This window comes from Eumetopias jubatus, unplaced genomic scaffold, assembly GCF_037043125.1.
Source record: "Eumetopias jubatus isolate StellerSeaLion01/CBP00866 unplaced genomic scaffold, mEumJub1_p1.0 scaffold_10, whole genome shotgun sequence".
NCBI classification, from domain to species: domain Eukaryota; kingdom Metazoa; phylum Chordata; class Mammalia; order Carnivora; family Otariidae; genus Eumetopias; species Eumetopias jubatus.
In genome coordinates, this window is record NW_028274816.1 from 39,523,376 (window position 1) to 39,544,497 (window position 21,122).

A 21,122-nucleotide genomic window follows, 5' to 3' on the forward strand; every position below is an offset into this window, starting at 1 on the left:
TCACCGCTGGGCCCCGACAGCTCTGCCTCCCAGGACAGCGGCCTGACCCCTACGGCCCGCCCTCCAGGCTGTTTCTGGCCAGGCCCGCCCCGCCCCCGGGGCACACGTGCTGTCACTCAGCCCAGGCCCCGCCCTTAACCCGCCTCCCATCCCCCCGCTCATTGCTGTCGCTCAACCGCAGGCTCCGCCCCCGCCGCGCCCCCGTGCTGACTTTCCGTCTAGGCCCCGCCCCCGCACACGTGCTGTCACTCACTCGGGCCCCCCCCCCCGCCCGCGCACTTGTGCTGTCACTCAGCCCGCGTTGTGTTGGAGCAGGAGACCGCCCGCCGGACACTCGCCTCTACTCTGCCGGCCCATGGACATCGCGCTCCTCCTCGCCCTCGGGCTGCTGGCCCAGGTAAGGCGTCTGGCCGCGCGGGGTCCCTTGCCCCCCTACCCTGTCGGACGGTGTCACAGTAAAACGCGCCCGGGGGCCACCCATGAGTTGAGGAGTCATGGGTGGGTGCCCGGTGGGCAGCTCTGTTCAGGGCGCTCTGTGCCCCAAGGGGCTCTAGAGGTAGGGTAACGGCCTCCGCCAGGACCGGACGGGCAGCCAAGCTGGGTGGCCGCCGGGAGACCCTCAGGCCGGCCCTTAACCGGAGGTGCGCCCAGCAACCCTGTGGGGCTTGTGGTGAGTGCCAGGGCGAGGGGGCGCAGCAGAAGCACCCCCAGCTGGAGGAGCCTGCAGACCAGAGTCTCTAAGGACACCCCTGCTGAGTTGGCAGATGACTTTGCTTGGTCTTGGGTGGAGCCCACACACCCCCACCCTGTGCCCAGCGGGCAGGGTCAGCTCTGGAACCCACTGTCCCTTGGGAGTGCTCTGGAGCCAGGCCCTGGGCACATAAAGCCTGCCACCCCCACACTCCTGGCCTGCCCCCAGTTCCCTGGTCCCTCCGCCGGGGGAGCAGGGTGGGTGGAAGGAAGCCCTTCTCCCCACCATGGTCACCCCCCAGTGTGGCCCTTTGGGCTGGGCAGGCACTCAGCTGGGCCTGGGAGTGGAGCCCGTGGCCTGCCTTCAGGGACGGGACTGAGTCAGGGTCACCGGCCAGGGGCCAGGGCCGGACAGTAGTGGGGCCCCTGTGCATACCCCAAGACCGTAGTTCTCCTCCACATGACAGGGAGTGAGCCCCCAGGCGTAGCCCGTTCACGCCCACAGGGCATTGCTGCTCCAGGGCTGGACGCTGGGGAGGAGCACCCACTCTGGGGGCTTCTGGGGTCCCCCTGACTCCACAGAGGTCTGACTGGAAGCTGATCAGGTGCCCACCAGCTGGACCCCCCCCCAGTAACTGTCCCTCGGGGCGCCGAGCTCTGGGCACCTCCACCCCTACCCTGCGGCCTCCCCCTGTCCCTCCACGGTAGCCCCGCCCAGATCTGGGCCGCCCAAGTTCAGCTGGCTGCCCACAGCCTGCTTTCCTCCAGCCCTCTGCTGGGAGGCCACACCGCGCCAGGGGTCTTCTGGTTGCTCCCCTGCAGGACCCTACGCACCCCCCCACTGGGGTCCACTCCAGAAGGCGGCACACACCTCATGCCCCCTCCCCGCCCGCTGCAGGAACAGCAGTCCACCCCACTTGCGAACGGACCCAGTATATCGGACATGCTGGAGACTAGTTCCTTTGGGTTTGGGATGGGGATCTTTCACCAGGCCCCAGGAGAACTCTGCTGCAGGGGAGGGGAGTAGTCCCCTCCCGGATTCCTCTCCCCGCCCTGGGGCTATTGCAGAATGACCCCCCTACACACACACACACACACACACACACAGCTAGAGGCTTTAGGGATTTGGGGGCACCAGCCACGGGGGCTTGGCCACTCAAGTTTTGCACTCAGTGTGGCTCAGATGAGTGCCAGTGTGAGGGGAGCCTTCCTAGCCCCCTGAACTAGGTCTGTCAGGACCCTGCCCACCCCTCCCCCACCCAGCTCTCCTGTCCGGCCACATGGCAGCTGATGGCTGCTCCTCGGTACCCCCTCCTCCACCTCCGTGAGCCCCCACCGCAGGCCAGCCCGGGCTTGGCAGAGCTGTCTCAGGGGGGCCCTGCGTGGGGCCCGGGGAAAGGACTCTGCATTGATCTGTTGCTTACCGGTAGGTTTGGACAAGGCATGGCCCTCCCCTTCCTGTGTCCCCTGAAGTCTCAGCCAGCAGGCTTAGAGTGTGTACTTCCAGAACTGGTCTCTGTCGGCTCCCTCCTCTGGCCCACACTGTCCCCATCGCGGGCCGACCCCTGGGCCCCCACCCCACCTGAGAGTGGTAGAGCGATGGGGGAGTGCGGATGTTCAGGACGAACCCATGCCCTGCTGGGAGGGGTCTAACGGTGTCCGCTGAGACACGTGGCTTCTGAAAGGATGATGAGGCTGTGCTCCTGGACACTTGGCAAAGTGTGAAGAGCCACCAGGGCAACGTGGCCACGTCCTCAGTATGGGGAGGGGTCCTCATCCCCACGGTAGGGTAGTGTGACAGTGACGGGCAGTGGAGGGAAGCCGGCTCCTGGACCACTGTCCTCTCCCAGGTGGGCAGGGCGGCCGGGGATCACAGTGGTGTGGCCCGAGTGGGGAAGCAGGCTGGGCGAACAGCTGCCCCTCTCCACTTGCCCCGCTGCTGTGGCCCTGACCCCTCCCTTGAAGCAGCAGCTGCAGGGGAGCGCAGGAGGGGGCCGTGGCAGGGGTGCCTGTGGGCCAGGGCAACAGCTGGGTCCATTCCTGGCGTGCCTGATGCCTGCCAGGCCATCCAGGAACGGGGTGGTCCGGATTCCAGCCTGGGGGGAAGGGGCTCAGGCCTGGGAAGCTTGTGGGGAGTGCAGACCCCACCCACGCTCCAGCAGGCTGCCGGCCTCCCACCTGGTTCCTAGAACATGAGAAACCCAGGGCAGGGAGCGGTGTTGGAGGGGCCTGCGCACTCGCCAGTGTAGGATTAACCCCATAACCTCTTCCTCGAGCCCCTTTCTGCAGCTGCGCTTTGTCAGCTTTGCCCAGCTACACTGGGCAGGTAAGAGAAAATGTTCCCTTCCCTGGATTCAATCACGTCACCGCGGTGGGCAGGGCTCCGAGAAGCTGGGCCACAGAAGCAAATGTCCACCCATGCTCAGGCCTGCTGCCTGCCATCTGAATCTTGGCAGTGGTTGTAGGGAGCCCCAGGGCCCCCTAAAGGCCAGCAGTGCCAGAAGATAAAGCAGGCTCTCCTCACTTGACACCCAGCCCTCTCAGTCAGCAGCTTCTCTACCCAGGGTGGCCACCCAGGGCAGGTGAGCATCCGGCTTTCTTCCCAGGCTCCTGGGAGACTGGGCCGTACCGTCTCATTCCTTGTTCTGGACACACCAGGGGCTAGTGGAGAGAAGCAGAGAACTCTTGGCCGCGCCCAGGTGGAACAGATTCCCGCAGGGGGCAGTGGGGAGCTTTATGGCTCAGACACCCTTGGGGTTGGGTGTCGGGGCTGGGGGCCGGCGCAGCGAGGGCACGATGGCCCATGTCTCTAGAGCTTGCAGACTGTGCTCTCAGGTTCTTGGTAAGGGGAAGGCCAAGGATGAGCATGGGGGTGTCGTTGGGCATCATGTGGGGGAAGTGGATCGATGAGGCCCCTTGGCTCTGGCCTGACATGGGAAACAGCAAGGCTGGGCGGCGTAGGTGAGCCCGTTCCACTCCATGGTGTTTTCCATGGTGGCCGTCCTCTGTCCATGTGCTGGGGGTCTGTGTGACCTGGCTTTGTCTGTGGGGCTTTGTCCTGGCACCAGATGTCCCATGATCCCCCAGGTGGCTCCCAGGCCTTGGCCCAGCTGGCCACGTCGTCTGGGAACGGGGTGGTAGGAGGACAAAGACCAGCTGAGCAATGCCCCGGGTAACCGGAAGTGGGCTGTGGCCCAGCCCAGCCACCCCACCCACTGCAGCCTCTGATCTGGGCAGGGGGCCCCTGCCAAGGCTCTGTGGCTTCTGCTGACCTCCTGGACTTGGGCCGTGGACAGACTGGGGCCCGGGACTCCCAGGCTCTGGCACAACCACACTGGCCCCACAGCACACACTGGTGGACATCTGGGAGCATCAGCCAAGGCAGCTGACAGGGACTGGGGGGGGCAGCCGGAGGCGGTGTGTGGGCTGGACGGGGCAGACCGTGTCCCCTCCTGTTCCTCCAGGAGCTGGGGTCAAGGACTGTGTGCGGAATGTCCCCCACCTGCCCTCCCCCCAAGTGCTCTCCAGCTCCAATCTCCTCCACACTGAGGCTGGGCTGCTTCCAGAGCGTGCTTCTGTGAGTGGTGGAGGCTCAGACACCGGTTCCCCGTGGCCCCCAGCTCTGGTGCTCTCTGGCTGTGTGGGCTCGAGCAAATGGCTCAGCCTCTCTGAGCCCCGTGCTGGGGAACCGTGACGTGAGACAGTCACCGCCCCTTCCAGGGGCTGTGAGGGCTGAGAGAGGGCCCGGTCAGGGGGACAGGAAGTGAGAGGTGGAGGACCAGGGAGGATGCTGAGCGCCACGCTGGCCTCGGGGTGCTCAGGAAGCAGATGCTGTCCCCACTAGCGTGATGACAAAGGCCAGCAGGTCTCCACTTGGTGGAGACAGCTGACCTGGAAGTGGTTTGTGCTTCGTGGTTTTGGCGAGAAAGCCCCCACTGTCCCAGGCAGGCTGGGGACCGGTGCTGCCATCTGTCAGGCTGCAGGTGTCTGGGGGGCCCGGCCAGGAGCTGGGTCTTTTCTATAAACCGCGTTCGCAGCTACCTAGATTCCAGGCCCCTGGGGTTTCAGATGATTAAGCAGGAGGATTCCAGAACTGAGGAGGCGGCCTGGGGCCACAAGGAGAGCTGAGCGGTGGCTTGAATGTTACTGCTGTTTTGTCTACAAAGCGCGTCCAAATGTGTTATGTGCTAGCCCCGGGCACAGAGACAAAGCCTGGCTGGGTGTGGGGGAGGCCGGGACGAGTGTGGAGGCAGCCGACATCTCCCTCCTGCCCCTGTCCTGTCCCAACCCAAAGCACCCCACTCACGCGTCACCAGTGCCTCCTCCTGAGGCCACAAGGCCACCCCATCCCATGCTCGCCCCTCTGTGCGCTGCGTGGCCCAAGGCAGCGCCTGGGGGGGTGAGCTCAAGGGGTTGACGAAGGAAGGGGCAGCCAGGAAGCAGGGCCCCCCCGTGGAGGCGCCCTGGGAGCCACCCCGGGCCCCCTGAGCAGGAGGGAGCCCCCCTCCCCAGAAGGGCCCAAGGGCCTGGAGACCCTGTGTGGGGCCAGGGAGCTTCTAGGGCCATCCCTGGAGCACCAAGGGCTGGTGTCTGGGAGGGGGAGCCCCTCTGAATGCCCCCAGCCTGCCGGCTGGCTGGTCCTACCCTGGGCTTGGGGATGGGCCGGGCAGGGCGTTTCTACCGGGGTTGTGGGGTGGGCGTGGCCAGCCTTGGAGGGCACATTGCTCACATTCTCCTGCAGCCAAACCCAGCTGGGTCCCAGCCGGTGACCCGCCCACTCCCCCAGGCCCCAGCCCCGTCCGACAGCTCGTCTCCAAGCCCGACCAGACTCTGCTCCTGGATACCCCAGTGCCCAGCCAGCCGCAGAGCCCGAGCCCGTGCTGCTGGGGAGCCTGCGGCAGAGACCCCATAGCTAAACCAGGGCCATCCAGGAAATTCGGGTTGTGTTTGGGGGCTGCAGCCAGCTCTGCCCTTAACTCATGGGATGGGTGCCTTTTCTGGCCTCCGTCTCCATCTGAGCTCTGAGGTGGGACTATCTGTGGTCACCATGGGGAGCTGACACTGGGTCTCGAGAGACTTTCGGTGTCACGGCTGCCCCCCTCCTACCATGCTCCTTCATGGCCCCGGTTCTGAGCCCAAAACCTGGCCCAGGGAAGGGCCTGGGGGTGTGCCTGCCTGCCCCCACCCCACCCCTGGGGTGCCACATGCCCCCATCCTCCCTTGGCAGCCCTACAGGCCCCAGGCCCCTCAGTTTCCTGGAGAGGGAGGGAGGAACGATCCCTGGGTTCCAGGAGCCAGAGTACTGGTGTGACCTCGGTCCATGGTTCTGGGGCACCCGCGTGGAGGTGGCCCCTGGCATTGCTGTCCCGTCTCTGCCCCATGGGCCCTGCATACCCACCAGCGGCTGGGTCGGTCTGCCCTGGGAATTCAGAGCAGTCTCCAATCCCTACTGACGTCCTGGAAATCGAGGCCTGTCTTCCTTCCCACGGAGCAGCCGGGAGATGCCACGTGGGGGCTGCCCCTCCAGACCCCTGAAGAGCCTGAGCAAAGGCCTGCCTCCTGGAAGCATTTGGAGTCCTCAGACAGGAGCATGGGCCTGGTCAGCCTGGACCAACCCTTGAGAACTGAAGCCCCGAGGAGGCCTGGTGGGGCTGCTTGTTGCCTCCAGGGCCCCACCCCTGACAGATCCAGCCTTGGGGAAGGGGAACGACGCCTCCAGCACCCGCCTCTCTCGCCTGCCCCACCCCGTTAGCCACACTCTGCTCATACGAAACGTCCCTGGGAGGCCCCCTTCCCCAGCTGTTGTTCCCGGTGGCTGCCTTGCCCCCTACTCTGCCTCCCACTGCCCTGAGCACCCCGTGCTCCCCAAACCCTGGCAGCCTCCATTCCTCCCAGCTGCTCCGCAAGCATTCAGGCCTGGGGCAACTCCTGGTCCCGGAGCCCCCCAGGGGAGGACAGGAGCCAGATGCAGGGCGGTGGGGGCTCCAGGCTGAGGTGTGGCTGCTGGGGTCTCCCGGGGCCATGAGCTCAGGGCTCTGATGGTTGGCGTCTCTGGGGCCCAGCTCACATGCTGTGTGATTGACAGCTGTCTCTGTCTTTGTTGTAGAGCCTGGGCCCGTCCTTGGGGGTCTCTGCGCAGAAGAGGCCCAGTATCCTATACCCCTGGCAGCGGGCACCCGTGCCAGGCCGTGTGCGAAGAGCCTGGGTCATCCCCCCCATTAGTGTATCTGAGAACCACAAGCGCCTCCCGTACCCCCTGGTGCAGGTGAGGGGGCCAAGGGCGGTCCAGGGCAGAGCAGGGGCTGGGCTGTTCCTGGTGGGTCCCTGAAGGTGTGTGGTTGAGGACAGGTACGCCTTTGGGGCTGTAGGCTGGGGGAGGGGTCAAGGCTGTGAAGGGGAGGGACCTTGGCTTTGGGGGCATCTCCCTCAGCCTGTGTTCTGCCCTCACAGATCAAGTCAGACAAGCAGCCCCTGGGCAGTGTCATCTACAGCATCCAAGGTCCTGGTGTGGACGAGGAGCCCCAGGGCGTGTTCTCCATCGACAAGTTCACGGGGAAGGTGTTCCTGAATGCCATGCTGGACCGGGAGAAGACAGACCGCTTCAGGGTGGGGCCCACTGTAGTGGGGGCTGGCAAGAAGCTGGGGGCCTCCTCCCACCAGGCTCCTGGTCCCAGGGTTGGGGCATTAGGCCACATGTCCTTCATTGGGAGATAGGCACAAGGATTTGGGACTAAGACCTGCAGTCCAAAGAAGGTGTTGAGAATTATATTCCCATTTAACAGATGAGCATGCACAAACTGAGGCCCCGGGGAGGTGGAGCTTGGTCCTGCTCAGGGAGGCTGTCAGCCTCCCAGAAAAGCACCACTGGACCCTGGTGTAGTCTTCACCCTACATCAGCTCTGCCCCCAGCCTGGCTGCGTGTGGTGGGAATGGGGTGTTGCGAAGAATCCCACGGTATGGCAATTCCCAATGGCAGCAGTCCCTTGCTTCCCTTGATTCCTAGCCACCCCTTGGAGGAGAGCTTTGAGACCGAGGCTGGCGGGGAGGGAGATGAGGGGCCCGGCCGGCACTGGCCAGAGGCTGCAGAGCGGAGTGTGGACACCCCTGAGCTCCCCTACGGAGTAATCCGCCCTCCCCAGCCTGGCCTCTCCAAAATGCTGGAATTTTCCCTGGGGGTGGGGGCGGGGTGGGGGGGAGGCTTCTGGCTTGGGATTTCCTGTGCTCGGACTTCAACAAGCTCTTGGTTGTTTCCCTTACACAGAGTTATCAGAGCCCGTGGTTTCACGGGGAAATGGTACCACACCCACTCTCCCAAAGTGTGGGAAGTGGTTTAATTTTAAGTGTTCGTGTATTTAGTAAGCTTCAAGAGGAGCCTAAACCAGTTAGCAGAAGGGAAGCGGGAGGGCTGGTGAGTCTCACACAAAGCACAGCTGTGAGCTCCCCAGCAGCCAAGGCAAGAGGGGAAGCTGTGGGCCAGCAGGCTGGTCTTCGGGGAGGTTGCTTCGGCCATGCACACATCCCACCCCGTGCCGTTTGTCCCCTGTTGAAGCTGGCGTTCCCAGCGGCACACCGAGTCTGCACTCGCTGTCCCTTCGCACAGCCTGGTGGGAACCACCCAAATCTGGCGAGCACAGCACCAGCCCTTCCTCTCTGCTTGGCTAGCTAAGGGCCTTTGCTCTGGACCTGGGAGGAGCCACCCTAGAGGAGCCCACGGACCTGGAGATCGTGGTCGTGGATCAGAATGACAACCGGCCCGTCTTCCGGCAGGAGGCGTTCACGGGCCAAGTGCTGGAGGGTGCAGTCCCAGGTGAGGGGGAGCTTGGGGGGCTTCCGCGGAGGGGCTCCAAGTCGGTCCGAAGGCCCAGGGTTCCCTTCAGCAACACTTTCCGTGATCCTTCGAACAGTCGGAAAATAAGCAGACACTCCAGGAGTAGGGACTTTCCACAAGTCAGCTCGAGTCACTTCGCATTTCAGTAGAAACTTCAAACCCCAACGTCTCCCCAAACGCAGTGAGAGGACTCGCGGATGGCCAAGCTCTGGGGGCCACTGCAGCTCTGCACCGAGGTAAAATCCACACGACATACAAGGATCCACTCCGTGGATTTGGCACAGGCACCGGGCCCTAACCAGCTCCTCGGGGCCGGTTTCAGAGCTTTCGTCCCCCCAGGAAACCCACCCCCATTAGCAGTCACCCCGCCCCTTGCTTCTCAGTCCCACATCTTGATCGCAAATAAACCTTCTGTCCTTCATGAGTCTCTACGGGATGGCCTTGCTTCCTCACCTGTCCCAGGCCGGACGGACCTCATTCCAAACACAGCTCCCTTCTTCCTTCCCACTCTGCTCCCAGGGGTTTGGGGCAAAGCTCGGGCAAGCCGTGCACCTCAGGCGGGGAATGTGGACTCATGGGAGGTGAGCTCCTGTTTGGCCACTCGTGGTTCTTTTATTTCATCTCAGTTTTTGTGTTTCAAGACCTAAAATATTTTTTTTACTTCTATTTTTCAAAAAAGATTCATTTGGGGCGCCTGGGTGGCTCAGTTGGTTAAGCGACTGCCTTCGGCTCAGGTCATGATCCTGGAGTCCCAGGATCGAGTCCCGCATCGGGCTCCCTGCTCGGCAGGGAGTCTGCTTCTCCCTCTGACCCTCTCCCCTCTCATGCTCTCTCTCTCTCTCATTCTCTCTCTCAAATAAATAAATAAAATCTTTAAAAAAAAAAGATTCATTTATTTGAGAGAGAGTGTGTCTTCTCCCTCTCCCACTCCCCCTGCTTGTGTTCCCTCTCTCGCTGTGTCTCTCTCTGTCAAATAAATGAATAAAATCTTTAAAAAAAAGAGAGAAAGAGTGTGTGAGCACAGGGCGGAGGAGTAGAGGGAAGGGGAGGGACAGTCTCAAGCTGACTCCATGCTGAGTCCATGCGGGCTGGATCCCAGGACCCTGAGATCATGACCTGAGCCAAAACCAGGAGTCGGACGCTTAACCGGCTGAGCCATCCAGGCGCCCCTACTTCTTTTTATTTTGACATAATTTGAGACTTGCAAAAAAGTTGCAAAGAATTGCAACAGAGATGTAATGTTTATCATGTTTGCTTTAAGCTTTTTTTTTTTTTCTTCTTCTTTTGTTCCTTCCTTCCTGCCTCCTTCCTTTCTGGACTGCTGGATGCAGGCGGGATCCCCTCAAAGAATTAACCCTCATAACTTTGACACAGTGTAACTCTCAGAATCAGGAAGTTAATGTCGACACACACTAACAGTTTCAGCCCGGGGATGCCTTTATAGCAGAGAACATCTTCTCGGGTCCCACCTCTCTTCTTGAATCCCCCATGTGTTGGGGAGTATTGTCCACCTTCTCCAGGAGAGGCTCCCACACCCTGACCCGTTCCTTCCCGGCTCTGTCGGGTAACGGCCCAAACACCTGCTCAGCCGTAGATCTGGCTCTTTTGGCTGTTTGATCATCGAGGACGGATTCTTCTCTCGCTCTTCTGCATGTGAAAGCACAGGAGAGAGGGAGGGAAACAGTAGACGTCTGGGAATGCAGGATGGCTCTGCTTGGGGAGGCAGCTGACGGGCCGGTGCAGACGGTCTTCTCTGCAGCGGGGCTGGCCCTGGCCTCTGTTGCCGCCTTAGTTCAGCCTCCTGGGGCTCCTCTTGGTATTGATACTGTACGTCAGCTTCAGCAAGCCCTGCGTGGTCCATGCACAGAGGACTCTTTCCATGCTCCTGTCCCCCTCCCAGGGTGACCACTGTTGCATGGTACCTGGGCAAGGCTCTGTCGGAGCAGGGGGTCTCCGTTGTAGGTGGTCCCTGTGCACCTGAGCCTTTGGAGTGGAGCTTTATCGGGGTTCTCTCCCTCCAGCTCAGGGCAGCGTCCTCCCCTCCCCCTTCAGTCCCCGCCATTGCCCAGAACATTACTGGGTGTCTAGTTCTCCTTGCCCCAACCTTAGGCAGACCTTGCCTGAGCCACAGGTGCCCTCCCAGGCTTCCTCCTGCCCCTGTATTTGTTGTGAGCCCTCCAGGGCCGGTGGAGAAGAGCTGACCATGGGCACAGACCACCCTGTGTGGGGGCTCCCAGGACTTTGAGCCGTCACGGTGGTCCACACTCAGCCTTGGACAGTCTGATCCACTTCCTCTGTCTGCTTGCCTGCCCTGCTCCACCAAAGGTGAAGCCTCTACATGTGCACCCTGTCCTCAGAGAGGCTGGGCACATCCTGGATGCCAGTTTATCATTTTACCTTGTGCCCTCGCCAATCAGACGAACTCAAGTACGATTTTGTGCGTCACCTGCGCATTCCCGCCGTTAGCTGGGGGCTGCATTCCCTGCCCACCATTCTCCTCTGTCTGCAGTAGTAGTCGCTTAGCCGTTAGGTTTTTAGGACATTGACTTTTTTTTTTTTCAACAAAATTTTGTTGTGCTGAAATAAGTACAAATGCTACCATCCTACCCATTTTTAAGGGGCAGTCCAGTGGTACGAGGTTTTTCATAGTGTGGTCTGGCGTCCTCACCACTCGTCCCTGTAACTCCTTCTTCCCACACAGAAGCTCTGCCTCCCCTTCCCCAGGCCCTGGCTCCCGCCATCAACTCCCCACCCCCATCGATCTGTCTACTCTGCGGACCTCCTGTCAGTGGACTCATACAGCCTTTGTCCTTCTGTGACTGGCTGGTTTCGCGGACCACGAGTGTCCTCCGGGTCCAGCCTGGAGCACGTGTCAGGTTTTCCTCCTCCTTAAAGCTGAATGATACTCCATTACGTGGATGGACCACATTTCCCTTATCCCTTCACTTGTGCTTGGACACTTGGGCTGCTTTCACGTTTTAGCTCTTGTGAATAATGTTGTTGCGAATGTGCGTGTACAAACAGGTCTTCAGGCTCCTGCTTTCAGAAGTGGAAGTGCTGGGTTATATGGTAGCTCTGTGAGAGATGCTATGCTGTTTCCCCCACAAGCAGCACACGGGGTCCCAGTCTCTCCGCATCCTGGCCAGTGTTTATTTTCTGGGTTTTTTTTGTTGTTGTTGTTTTTTGTAGTAGCCACCCTAACAGGTGTGAGGTGCTGTCTCACTGTTGTTTTGGTTTGCATGTCCCTGATGATGAGTGATGTGTGGAGCATCTTTTCAAATGCGTATTGGACATTTGTATATTTAGAGGAATGTCTCTTCAGGTCCTTTGCCGAGTTTTGGATTGTGCTGTGTTTTTGTTGTTGAGTTGTTTTTTCTTTTTTAAGATTTTATTTATTTACTTGACAGAGACACAGCGAGAGAGGGAACACAAGCAGGGGGGAGTGGGCAGAGGGAGAAGCAGGCGTCCCGCGGAGCAGGGAGCCCGATGCGGGGCTCGATCCCAGGACCCTGGGATCATGACCTGAGCCGAAGGCAGACGCTTAATGACTGAGCCACCCAGGCACCCCTTGTTGTTGAGTTTTATGGGTTCTCTGTATACCCTGCATAGTCCTTCATCTATACAGATATATCTATATGATTTCCAAATATTTCCTCCCATTCTGTGGATTACCTTTTTTACCTGGTTGGGAGTGTCTTTGATGCACAGTGTTTGAAAATGTTCATGAGTCCAGTTTGTCTAGTTTTTGGTGCTGATGCCTTTGGTGTCCTATCCGGAAATCATTACCGAATCCAGTGTTGTGAAATGTTTGCCCTGTTTTCTTCTAAGAGTTTTATAGTTTTAGGTCTTACGTTTAGGTTTTTGATACACTTTGAGTTAATTTGTGTGTATGGTGTGAGGTAAGGGTCCAACTTCATTCTTCTGCAGGGAGATGTCCAGCTTTTCCAGCACCATTTGTTGAAAAAGTCTGTTCTTCTCCCCCTTGAATGGTCTTGGCACCCTGGCCAAAAATTACTTGACCACACGTGTGTGGGGTTATTCCTGGACTCCATTCCACTGGTCTATCTCATGGCCATACCACACTGTTTTGGTCACTGTACCTTTGGAGGAGTTTTGAAATCAAAAAGTATGAGTCTTCCAGTTTTGTTCTTTCTCAAGATTTGTTTTAGTTATTTGGGTTTCCTTGAGATTCTGTGTAATTTTAGAATGGTTTTTCTACTTATGCAAAGAAATTGTCCTTGGGATCTTGATAGAGATTGCATTGAATCTGTAGGTCACTTTGGGCAGTACTGACATTTAATGATAATAAGTCTCCCGGGGTGCCTGGATGGCTCAGTCAGTTAAGTGTCCAACTCTTGATTTCAGTTCAGGCCATGAGATCGAGCCCCACATTGGGCTCCAAGCTGGGTGTGGAGTCGCTTGAGACTCTCCCTCTGCCCCTACCCCCCTAAAAAGAATATATATATATACATACACATATTATGTGTAATATATAAATATATATTTCATATATATCCTATAAAAACTTATATATATGTATGTATGTATTTAAAGTCTCCCAATCCATGAACGTGGGATGTGTTTCCATTTACTTGTGTCTTTCATTTCTCTCTGCGGTGTTTTGTAGTTTTCAATGTACAGGTCCTAACACTGACATTCTAAAGCACCTACGCAGTTATTTTGGAGACTGTGGGTCTGAGTGTGAGTTTGTGTGGTTGGATTCGGGATTTGCACTTTGGTGATGCCGTGTTCTCCTTGGTGCATCCTTTCGGGAGGCACACATGTCTGGTTCCTGAAGACACTGGCTTTGATCTGCTCGATAAGGGAGTGTCTGCCAGGCTTCTCCACTGTGATTTTTATATTTTTCCCTTTGTAATTAATAGGTATCTTTTGGAAGATACCCTGAGACTGTGCAGGTACCCTGTTACCCCTTACCCAGCAGAGTTGGCATCTGCTGAGGGTTCTTGTTCTCATGGCTGGGAGGTGCTGGTTCCCTCCTGCGGTGTCTCTTCTCCCTTCGTCAGTGGGCTTTCTGCTCTATGAGGGCACTTCTCCCCTGTGTAGGTATGTGCCTGTGTATGTTCCATGTTTTGTTTTTTTATATTTCTCTGGACTCTCAGAGTCTGATTCATTCAGTGGGTTATGATTCGTTACAGCCATTACTTTGATGCCCAAATCGTCCCACGTTTGGCCAGCAGGAGGCTCACCAGACTGGCTTCTTGTTGGGCCCTTCCAGCGGGCAGACCTGGGAGCCATGTTCCTTTGTAGACAGATGGGTGCACGAGTGTGTTGTGTGTGCCACTCACACCTGTACATACATGTCTCTCACCTTCGTTAGTCGTGAGTTCCCACTGGCCCTCTGTCTCCCCGGGGCTGGCCCCAGGATTTCCAGCTGGCTCACCCCATGTGACCCGGGGCTCTCGGCCCCTCCTGGGCTGTCTCCATGTCTGGGAACACGGGTGTCAACTCTGGATTAAATATGTATATCAGACACGCTGCTTCCTCCTCCAAACAGCACAAGACAAAAGGTTGAAGTTTGTGCAGGCCAGATGAGGGGCTGGACCTGGCGTGGTGGGCCACAGGCGAGTGTTGAGACGCATCCTGGGGGTCAGGTTGGCACCTGTGTGCGTGTCCCTGCTCATCCCTGTCCTTACTAGGCACCTACGTGACCAGGGCCGAGGCCACAGATGCTGATGACCCAGAAACCGACAACGCAGCCCTGCGGTACTCCATCCTGGAGCAGAGCAGCCCCCAGCTCTTCAGCATTGATGAGCACACAGGGGACATACGCACCGTGCAAGTGGGTCTGGACCGTGAGGTGAGATGACCTCAGACGCTGGGGGGCAGCCAGGGGCCCTTCTGACCCATCTTTCCCACCTTGTTGTCCCTCTGAGCCTGATGGGAGCAGCTCACTTCCAGTTGGGCCCCTTGCCCCAGCCTTGCCTGCCCCAGATGCTCCTCCTGCCACAGGAGCAGGGAGCCCCCCACTTGCTGCAGACCCTCGCAGTGGCTTGGGGCACACCCTCAGCTGGGACACCTCTGCCTCGTGGCTGGTTGTGGGGTTAGGCCTGAAAGTCCGTCCGTGCAGTCTGTCCATGCAGCGCCTGGCCCTAACAAGTCCTCAGTGTGCTTTCTGCCAAAAGCCTCTCTGCCTGGTTGCCTGCAAAGGCTTCAGGCTTCCTGGCCTCGGATAGAGCCATGCAAGTGGCTCCACAGTGACCAGTCATGCTCTGGAGTAATAACCACTCTGGCGTAGTCTTCCTCTGTGGGGACCCCTGCTGCCCCTCACTGCCGGGCTTCTGTCCAGCTTTGACACCTCTGGGAAGCCCTCCTTGGTTTCCCCGTGGCCACCTGCACAGCTCTTCTGGTCCCTTGCAGCCTTAGGTGGTCTTCATTGGTCTGTCTCTCTCTCTGCCTCTGGACATGGCTCCCCAGGACAGGGACCCAGCTCGCTGGTGCCCTTCAGCATCCAGCATGCAGTAGGTGCTCCGTGAATCTTGTCTAACTTGGTAACTGACCTCTTGCCCCCTCACAGGCTGGGGCAGAGTGTGGGGTTGGCAGTGGTGTGGTCAGACCCAGAGAGCCAGGTAGCACGTTTGGCCCCAGAGCTTGGGACCAGGGCAGGGCGCTTGGGGCCACTTGGGGCTCCGGATGCCCACAGGGCTCTCCTGTGAGGGTTTCTTGCTTCACCCCCCAGGCCCCCTGACTGCGTGTTCCTGTGCCCCCAGGTGGTCGCCGTGTACAACCTGACCCTGCAGGTTGCGGACATGTCTGGAGATGGCCTCACCGCCACGGCCTCTGCCATCATCACCCTCGAGGACATTAATGACAATGCACCTGGGTTCACCGGGGATGAGGTGCTGCCGCCTTTCACACTCCTGCTGGCCCCTGCTGGGGACTGCCCTTCCCTCCTCCGGCTCCTGGCAGGGACATGGGACCTTGTGGAGGGATGGGAGGTTGGGTGCTTTGGAGAAGGAGCCGTGCATGGGTAAGGCAGAAACCCAAGCTAGAGTAGTTGCTCTGAGCACATAAGCATGGTCGGAGGAGCTGGGAGAGAGGCCCTGGGGAGAAGCAGCCCTTGGGCAGCAGGAAGGAAGCTTCCCTACAGCCTTGTTGTGTGGGAGGGGGCAGCCAGCCCTGCCCTCCAGGAGAAGGCAGCCCACAGGGTGCCTGGCACACAGCTGGACCCACAGAGTGGGGCTCGTGGGCACCGCTGGGGGGCTGGGTGGGCCACAGAGTTGGCTGGGAGGGAGCGAGGGAGGGCATCCCCGCACAGGACCATCTCCCTGCCCCCTGGCAGTAATGAGGGCTGGGCTCCCACAGTTCTTCATGGAGGTCACAGAGGCCATCAGTGGAGTGGATGTGGGGCGGCTCGAGGTGGAGGACAGGGACCTGCCAGGCTCCCCCAACTGGGCAGCCAGGTTCACCATCCTGGAGGGCGACCCCAATGGACAGTTCGCTATCCACACAGACCCCAAGACCAACGAGGGCGTGCTGTCCGTGGTGAAGGTGAGTGGGGTGCGTGGCTCTCCTAGCTGGGGTCTGGCTGCTGGCCCCGAGCACAGGGGGCCCTGTCTGGGGCATCCTCTGGAGAGAGCAGAATGCCGGGGGGGCCGGGAACGCTGGGGCTCTAGGCTCAGGCCACACTGGCCCCAGGGCACCAGGACCAGAAGGAGGGGCGCCCCCACCGCCCACGGGCTGTTTATGGAGCTGTGTCTCTTCAGGTGTGTGGTGATGTATATAAACACAGACCGCACCTGTGTCCGCCAGATGGGAGACCAGAGACACAGAAGCCGTGGTAGCTACGTGGACACCACATAGAAATGCAGGTCCACTTAGATACGATACGGGAAGGGCTTTATTGCAAGAAGCCGGTTTGCAGGGCCGGCCAGCAAGCTGGAAACGCCTTTCTCCTCAGGAAGATCTCCGTTTGCTCTTGATGACTTTGGGCTACTGAGGAGGCCCACTCAGGTCATCCAAGATCATCTTCATTTAAAGTCAGCTGATGGTAGAGGTTAATTTAACCCCAGCTACCAAACCGCTTCTCCACAATCCCCTGATGAGTGTTGCCCGAGTCACCGGGGAGCACCACCTGACCAGAGACACATAAAGCTGATGACACAACACCTAACACATTCATTTTGAGTGATGAGTATTTATCGTTTTTACATCATTCTTTGTGCCTTTTGGTCCTGAATCATTTTTCTTTTCCAGGGCTGAAAAGGGCAAGGGACTGTGAGGAGAGACAGCAGGGCAGCAGGACCCCTGTGGGGCCTCGCAGTGCCCCATAGCTGCCTCTGGGGGGCCCAGAGTCGTGAGTGACTTCCAGTTCTGCTCCCCCTCTCCAGCCCCTGGACTACGAGCGTTGTGAGCAGTACGACCTCACAGTGGAAGTGCAGAACGAGGCTCCCCTGCAGGCAGCCGCCCCCAGGGCTGAGCGGGGCCAGGCCAGGGTCCACGTGCAGGTGCAGGATGTCAACGAGGCACCCGTGTTCCAGGAGAACCCACTGCGGACCAGCCTGCCCGAGGGGGCGCTCCCAGGAACCCCCGTGGCCTCCTTCTCTGCCGAAGACCCTGACACACAGCAGCTGCAGAGGCTCAGGTGGGGGCTGCAGGGGTAAGGTAGAGGGAGCTAAGGGCCCCATTTGTCCATTTCCCAGCCAGGGCCAGGAGCACGGCTGAGGGTTTCCATCAGTGCCCTGATCAGAGGGTGGAGGGCTCGTCTGTGCATCCCTGAGGGTCCATGGGGTCTCACGCCCTGTGCATGTGTGCGTGCTGCTATGAATTTGTCCCATAAGGCAGGGCTGGGACCTGCCCAGTCTGTTCTGGCCAGCCTGAGTGCCCAGCCCTGTCCATTCTGGTGAGCTGATGCTCCCATGGGGTCAGCCGTTCAGAGTTTGGATTTCACCCCCAGCACGGCCCTGTGTATCTGTGTCTGTCTCCACGGTGCCCAGGTGTTAAACCTTGCTGTGGTACTCAGTGGCCATGGGGCCCTGGCCCCGGACCTCAGTTTCCTCATCTGTCAACTGGGACAGTAAACACCAACTCATGGCAGTTGGAGGACTAGCTTCAGAGGTGCACGTGTATGCATATGGTGTGTATGCGTGTGGGGAATGTACACAGGTGTGTGTGTAAATGTATGGGACATATGTGTGTGTATGCATGTGGGGGTGTATTATACGTATGCGTGTGTGTTGAAGTGTGACCATACTCCTGGGGGTTCTGTAAAAGCTCAGGGCCACTCTGTCCCCTCCTCGGCCAATAGCTACTCCAAGGACTACGACCCGGAGGACTGGCTGCAAGTGGACAGAGCCACGGGTTGGGTCCAGACCCAGCGAGTGCTCAGCCCAGCATCACCTTTCCTCAAGGACGGCTGGTACAGGGCCATTATCCTGGCTTTCGATGATGGTGAGGGCTGAGCCTGTGCCTAGGCTCCTGGGCTCCCTGATCCGGGCTGGGCATCCCTGTCACTGCCCAGGGGCTCAGAGCTGTGCACTCCATGGAGCAGACTTCTAGGGTGGGCGCTCTGCTCTAGCAGAGCAAGGAGCCCACCAGGCCTCTTCTGCCTGCAGCCTCCCCACCTCGTACGGCCACTGGGACCCTGTCCATTGAGATCCTGGAGGTCAATGACCACGCCCCTGAGCTGTCCCCACCATCTGGTAGTGTGTGCAGCAAGCCAGATCAGGGCTCTGGCCTTCTCCTGGGGGCCACGGATGAGGACCTGCCCCCCCACGGGGCCCCCTTCCACTTTCAGCTGAGTCCCCGGGTCCCAGAGCTGACCCAGAACTGGAGCCTTAGCCAGATTAATGGTGAGCTCCCCCAACCACAATCCTGAGGGTCCAGACCGGAGACGGGTGGGGTGGGGTGGGGGGGTTCTCAACACCGTGGTCCTCTGGTTCCCACTGCAGTGCATCCTCAGACCGGGCGGAACTTCACTCGCAGGGGGCAGATGGGGAAACGGAGGCCCGGGGTCTCGGGATCCCCGCCCAGCAGCAGAGGGCGCGGAGGGGCCCCGGAAGGATAGGGTGGGGGTGGGGTGGGGACTCCTTTGGCCCGGAGACCCCTTCTGACCTTGGGTGCCCTCCGCAGTGAGCCACGCGCGCCTGCGTCTACGCCACCAGGTCCAGGAGGGCCTGCACCGCCTCAGCCTGCTCCTCCGAGACTCAGGGCAGCCGCCCCAGCAGCGCGAGCAGCCCCTGAACGTGACAGTGTGCCGCTGCGGCCAGGACGGTGCCTGCCTGCCGGGGGCCGCTGCCCGGCGCGCGGGGGGCGCGGGCGTCAGCCTGGGCGCCCTGGTCATCGTGCTGGCCAGCGTCATCCTGCTCCTCTGTGAGTCCCACGTGCTGACACCTGCTGCCCGCAGGCCCCGCCCCCAGCCGGCCCCGCCCCGCCCCCCGCCCGACGTCCGGTCCAGCCTCTGCTTGAGGGCCAGGCACCCACCCCCTCCTGTCTGCTCTCCCTCCTCCCCACTCAGTGCTTGCCCTGCCGGCGGCCCTCGTCACGCGGTCCCGGCAGCAGTCCGGGGACAAGGGACTTCTGCACGGGCTGCACGACGACCTCCGGGACAACATCCTCAACTACGATGAGCAGGGGGGCGGAGAGGAGGACCAGGTGAGGAGAGGGTGTTGGGGGATGTGGTGGGTTAGAAATGTTAAGTGGTGGGGAGGGTCCCTGAGGAGCCGAGGCTGTGGGCCCCCACCCGGCACCCCCCACCCCTCCCCTCTCCCGCCGTCCAGGAGGAGGGGCGGGGCCCCAGCTGGCCGGCAGGTCCTCATAGGTCCTCGCCCCCAGGCACGTCCCGCACAAGGTGGCTGGGAGGGAAAGCCCACCCTGTGATTGATCAGGGCTGAATCCCGCCTACTTCGTCCCCAGGATGCCTATGACATCAACCAGCTGCGCCACCCAACAGAGCTGGCAGGCCTGCGCGCCCCCCTGGGACGGCCGCCACTGCGCCGAGATGCCCCGTTCAGCCGAGTGCGCCCCCAGCCACCCCGCATGCTGCCCACCAGCCCTGCCGATATCGCTGACTTCATCAGTGACGTAGGTGCCCCTGGAGGACCACAGCCACAAAAGTCCTGTGGGAAAAGGAAGCTGACCAGCCCCTGGGGGATACTGGTGGGCGTGGTTGAGCTGGGGTGGGTTGGGGCTTGCTCTGGAGCACTTTCCATTGGGCACCGACAGAGAAAAGTGGGTGTGCTCCCGGCGTTGGGGGTGCAGCTGTCCCTGGAATCCAGGTGCCCCCGTAGTTTATGTGGACACAGCATCAGAGAGTTCCTGCAGGAGATGCCCAGAACACAGGAACCCACTTGCAGGGGCTGAGGGAGAACACAAGGGCACCTCCCACTACTCTACCACGTGCCACGCCTGCTGGCACAGGAAGTGCTCCGGGTCAGAGAAACACCCTGACAGATGCCTGGGCAGGAACAAGCCCAGGTGCAGGTCACAGCTAGGAGGGTGTGTGACCCTGTGGGTGACAGGGCAGAGATGGAGGTGACAGAGCCATTTGCAAAATGTTTTAAAAGGGAGAAAGCAGGTGGTCTCCCAGGTGGGACGTCAGGGAGTCTCGAGTATCCCAGCCCTAAGGAAGAAGAGCCACCCAGAGGGAAATGTCTCCTCACATCCTGGGCAGGGGCTCCCAGCTCTTGTGTGCTTGGGGCTGTGCCCCTCAGGCCTCCTCTGCCCATCCGCCCCCGCCCCCAGTGTCTATGCCTTGGGCTAGCTCGCCCTGTGCTGCCGTCTGGGTGGTGGAGGGCACCCGGGGTTGGAGTGTGCGGGGGTCCTGAGCTCCCGGGGCCTCTCTGCAGGGCTTGGAGGTGGCAGACAGTGACCCCAGCGTCCCGCCCTACGACACAGCTCTCATCTATGACTACGAGGGGGATGGTTCTGTGGCAGGAACACTGAGCTCCATCCTGTCCAGCCTGGGGGACGAGGACCAAGACTACAGCTGCCTCCGGGCCTGGGGCCCGCGCTTCGCCCGGCTGGCTGACCTGTACGGAACCCCGTGAGGGCCAGACCCAGGGCCAGGGCAGCGGGCTTTCTGATCAGACCCCAGACACGGAGGGCAGGCGTCCTTCCCAGGACAGGCAGCCTGACCTCAAGGGCCTGGTGCGCAGCTGTGAGGGCCGCCTGACCTCTGCAGAGGCGGCCAGAGGGTACCGGCCTCCGTCCCTGAGGCCCTTGTGCAGGCTGCTTCTGCTGGGGAGACCCGAGTCCAGGGGGCCCACAGCCTGGAGCGCCAGACCGCATCGGAAAGGAGAACCAGACAACCCGGCTTTCAGTCGCCCCCCACTTTCGCAGACCTCATCTTTGTGTGAAAGGAAGCAGCCCTCTCCCCCCAGAATTAAAAACGTGCTCTTCTCTCCATGGCGGGCGCGCAATGACCTGCAGAGCCCAGCTCCACCCGCTCCTGTCTGCGGCACTGGGCTGCCCCCAGCCTCCCGCAGCCCCCCAGGGCGTGGGCATGGTGGGAGGGGCTGCAGGCGGTAGTGAGCTACACGGAGCCGGTGGGCCCCAGGGGTGCGGCCTGCGGGAAGCAGTGAGGACGCCAAGTTCCATGGATGCCTTTATCCTGGGGGGCGGGGAGGCGAGGAGCGGGGGACCTAGC

At 60.3% G+C, this 21,122-nt stretch overlaps 1 protein-coding gene across 1 annotated transcript; it reads left to right on the forward strand.

The window, feature by feature from the left end:
- Positions 1-355: 355 nt before the first annotated feature.
- CDH15 (cadherin 15) lies at positions 356-20,523 on the forward strand. The gene is made up of 14 exons (XM_028090740.2): positions 356-397; positions 6,797-6,955; positions 7,141-7,296; positions 8,353-8,497; positions 14,176-14,336; positions 15,247-15,375; positions 15,842-16,027; positions 16,867-17,120; positions 17,784-17,926; positions 18,091-18,327; positions 18,608-18,847; positions 18,993-19,129; positions 19,391-19,558; positions 20,323-20,523. The coding sequence occupies exons 1-14, from the start codon at positions 356-358 to the stop codon at positions 20,521-20,523; spliced, it is 2,358 nt and encodes a 785-aa protein (XP_027946541.2).
- The last annotated feature ends 599 nt before the right edge of the window (positions 20,524-21,122 follow it).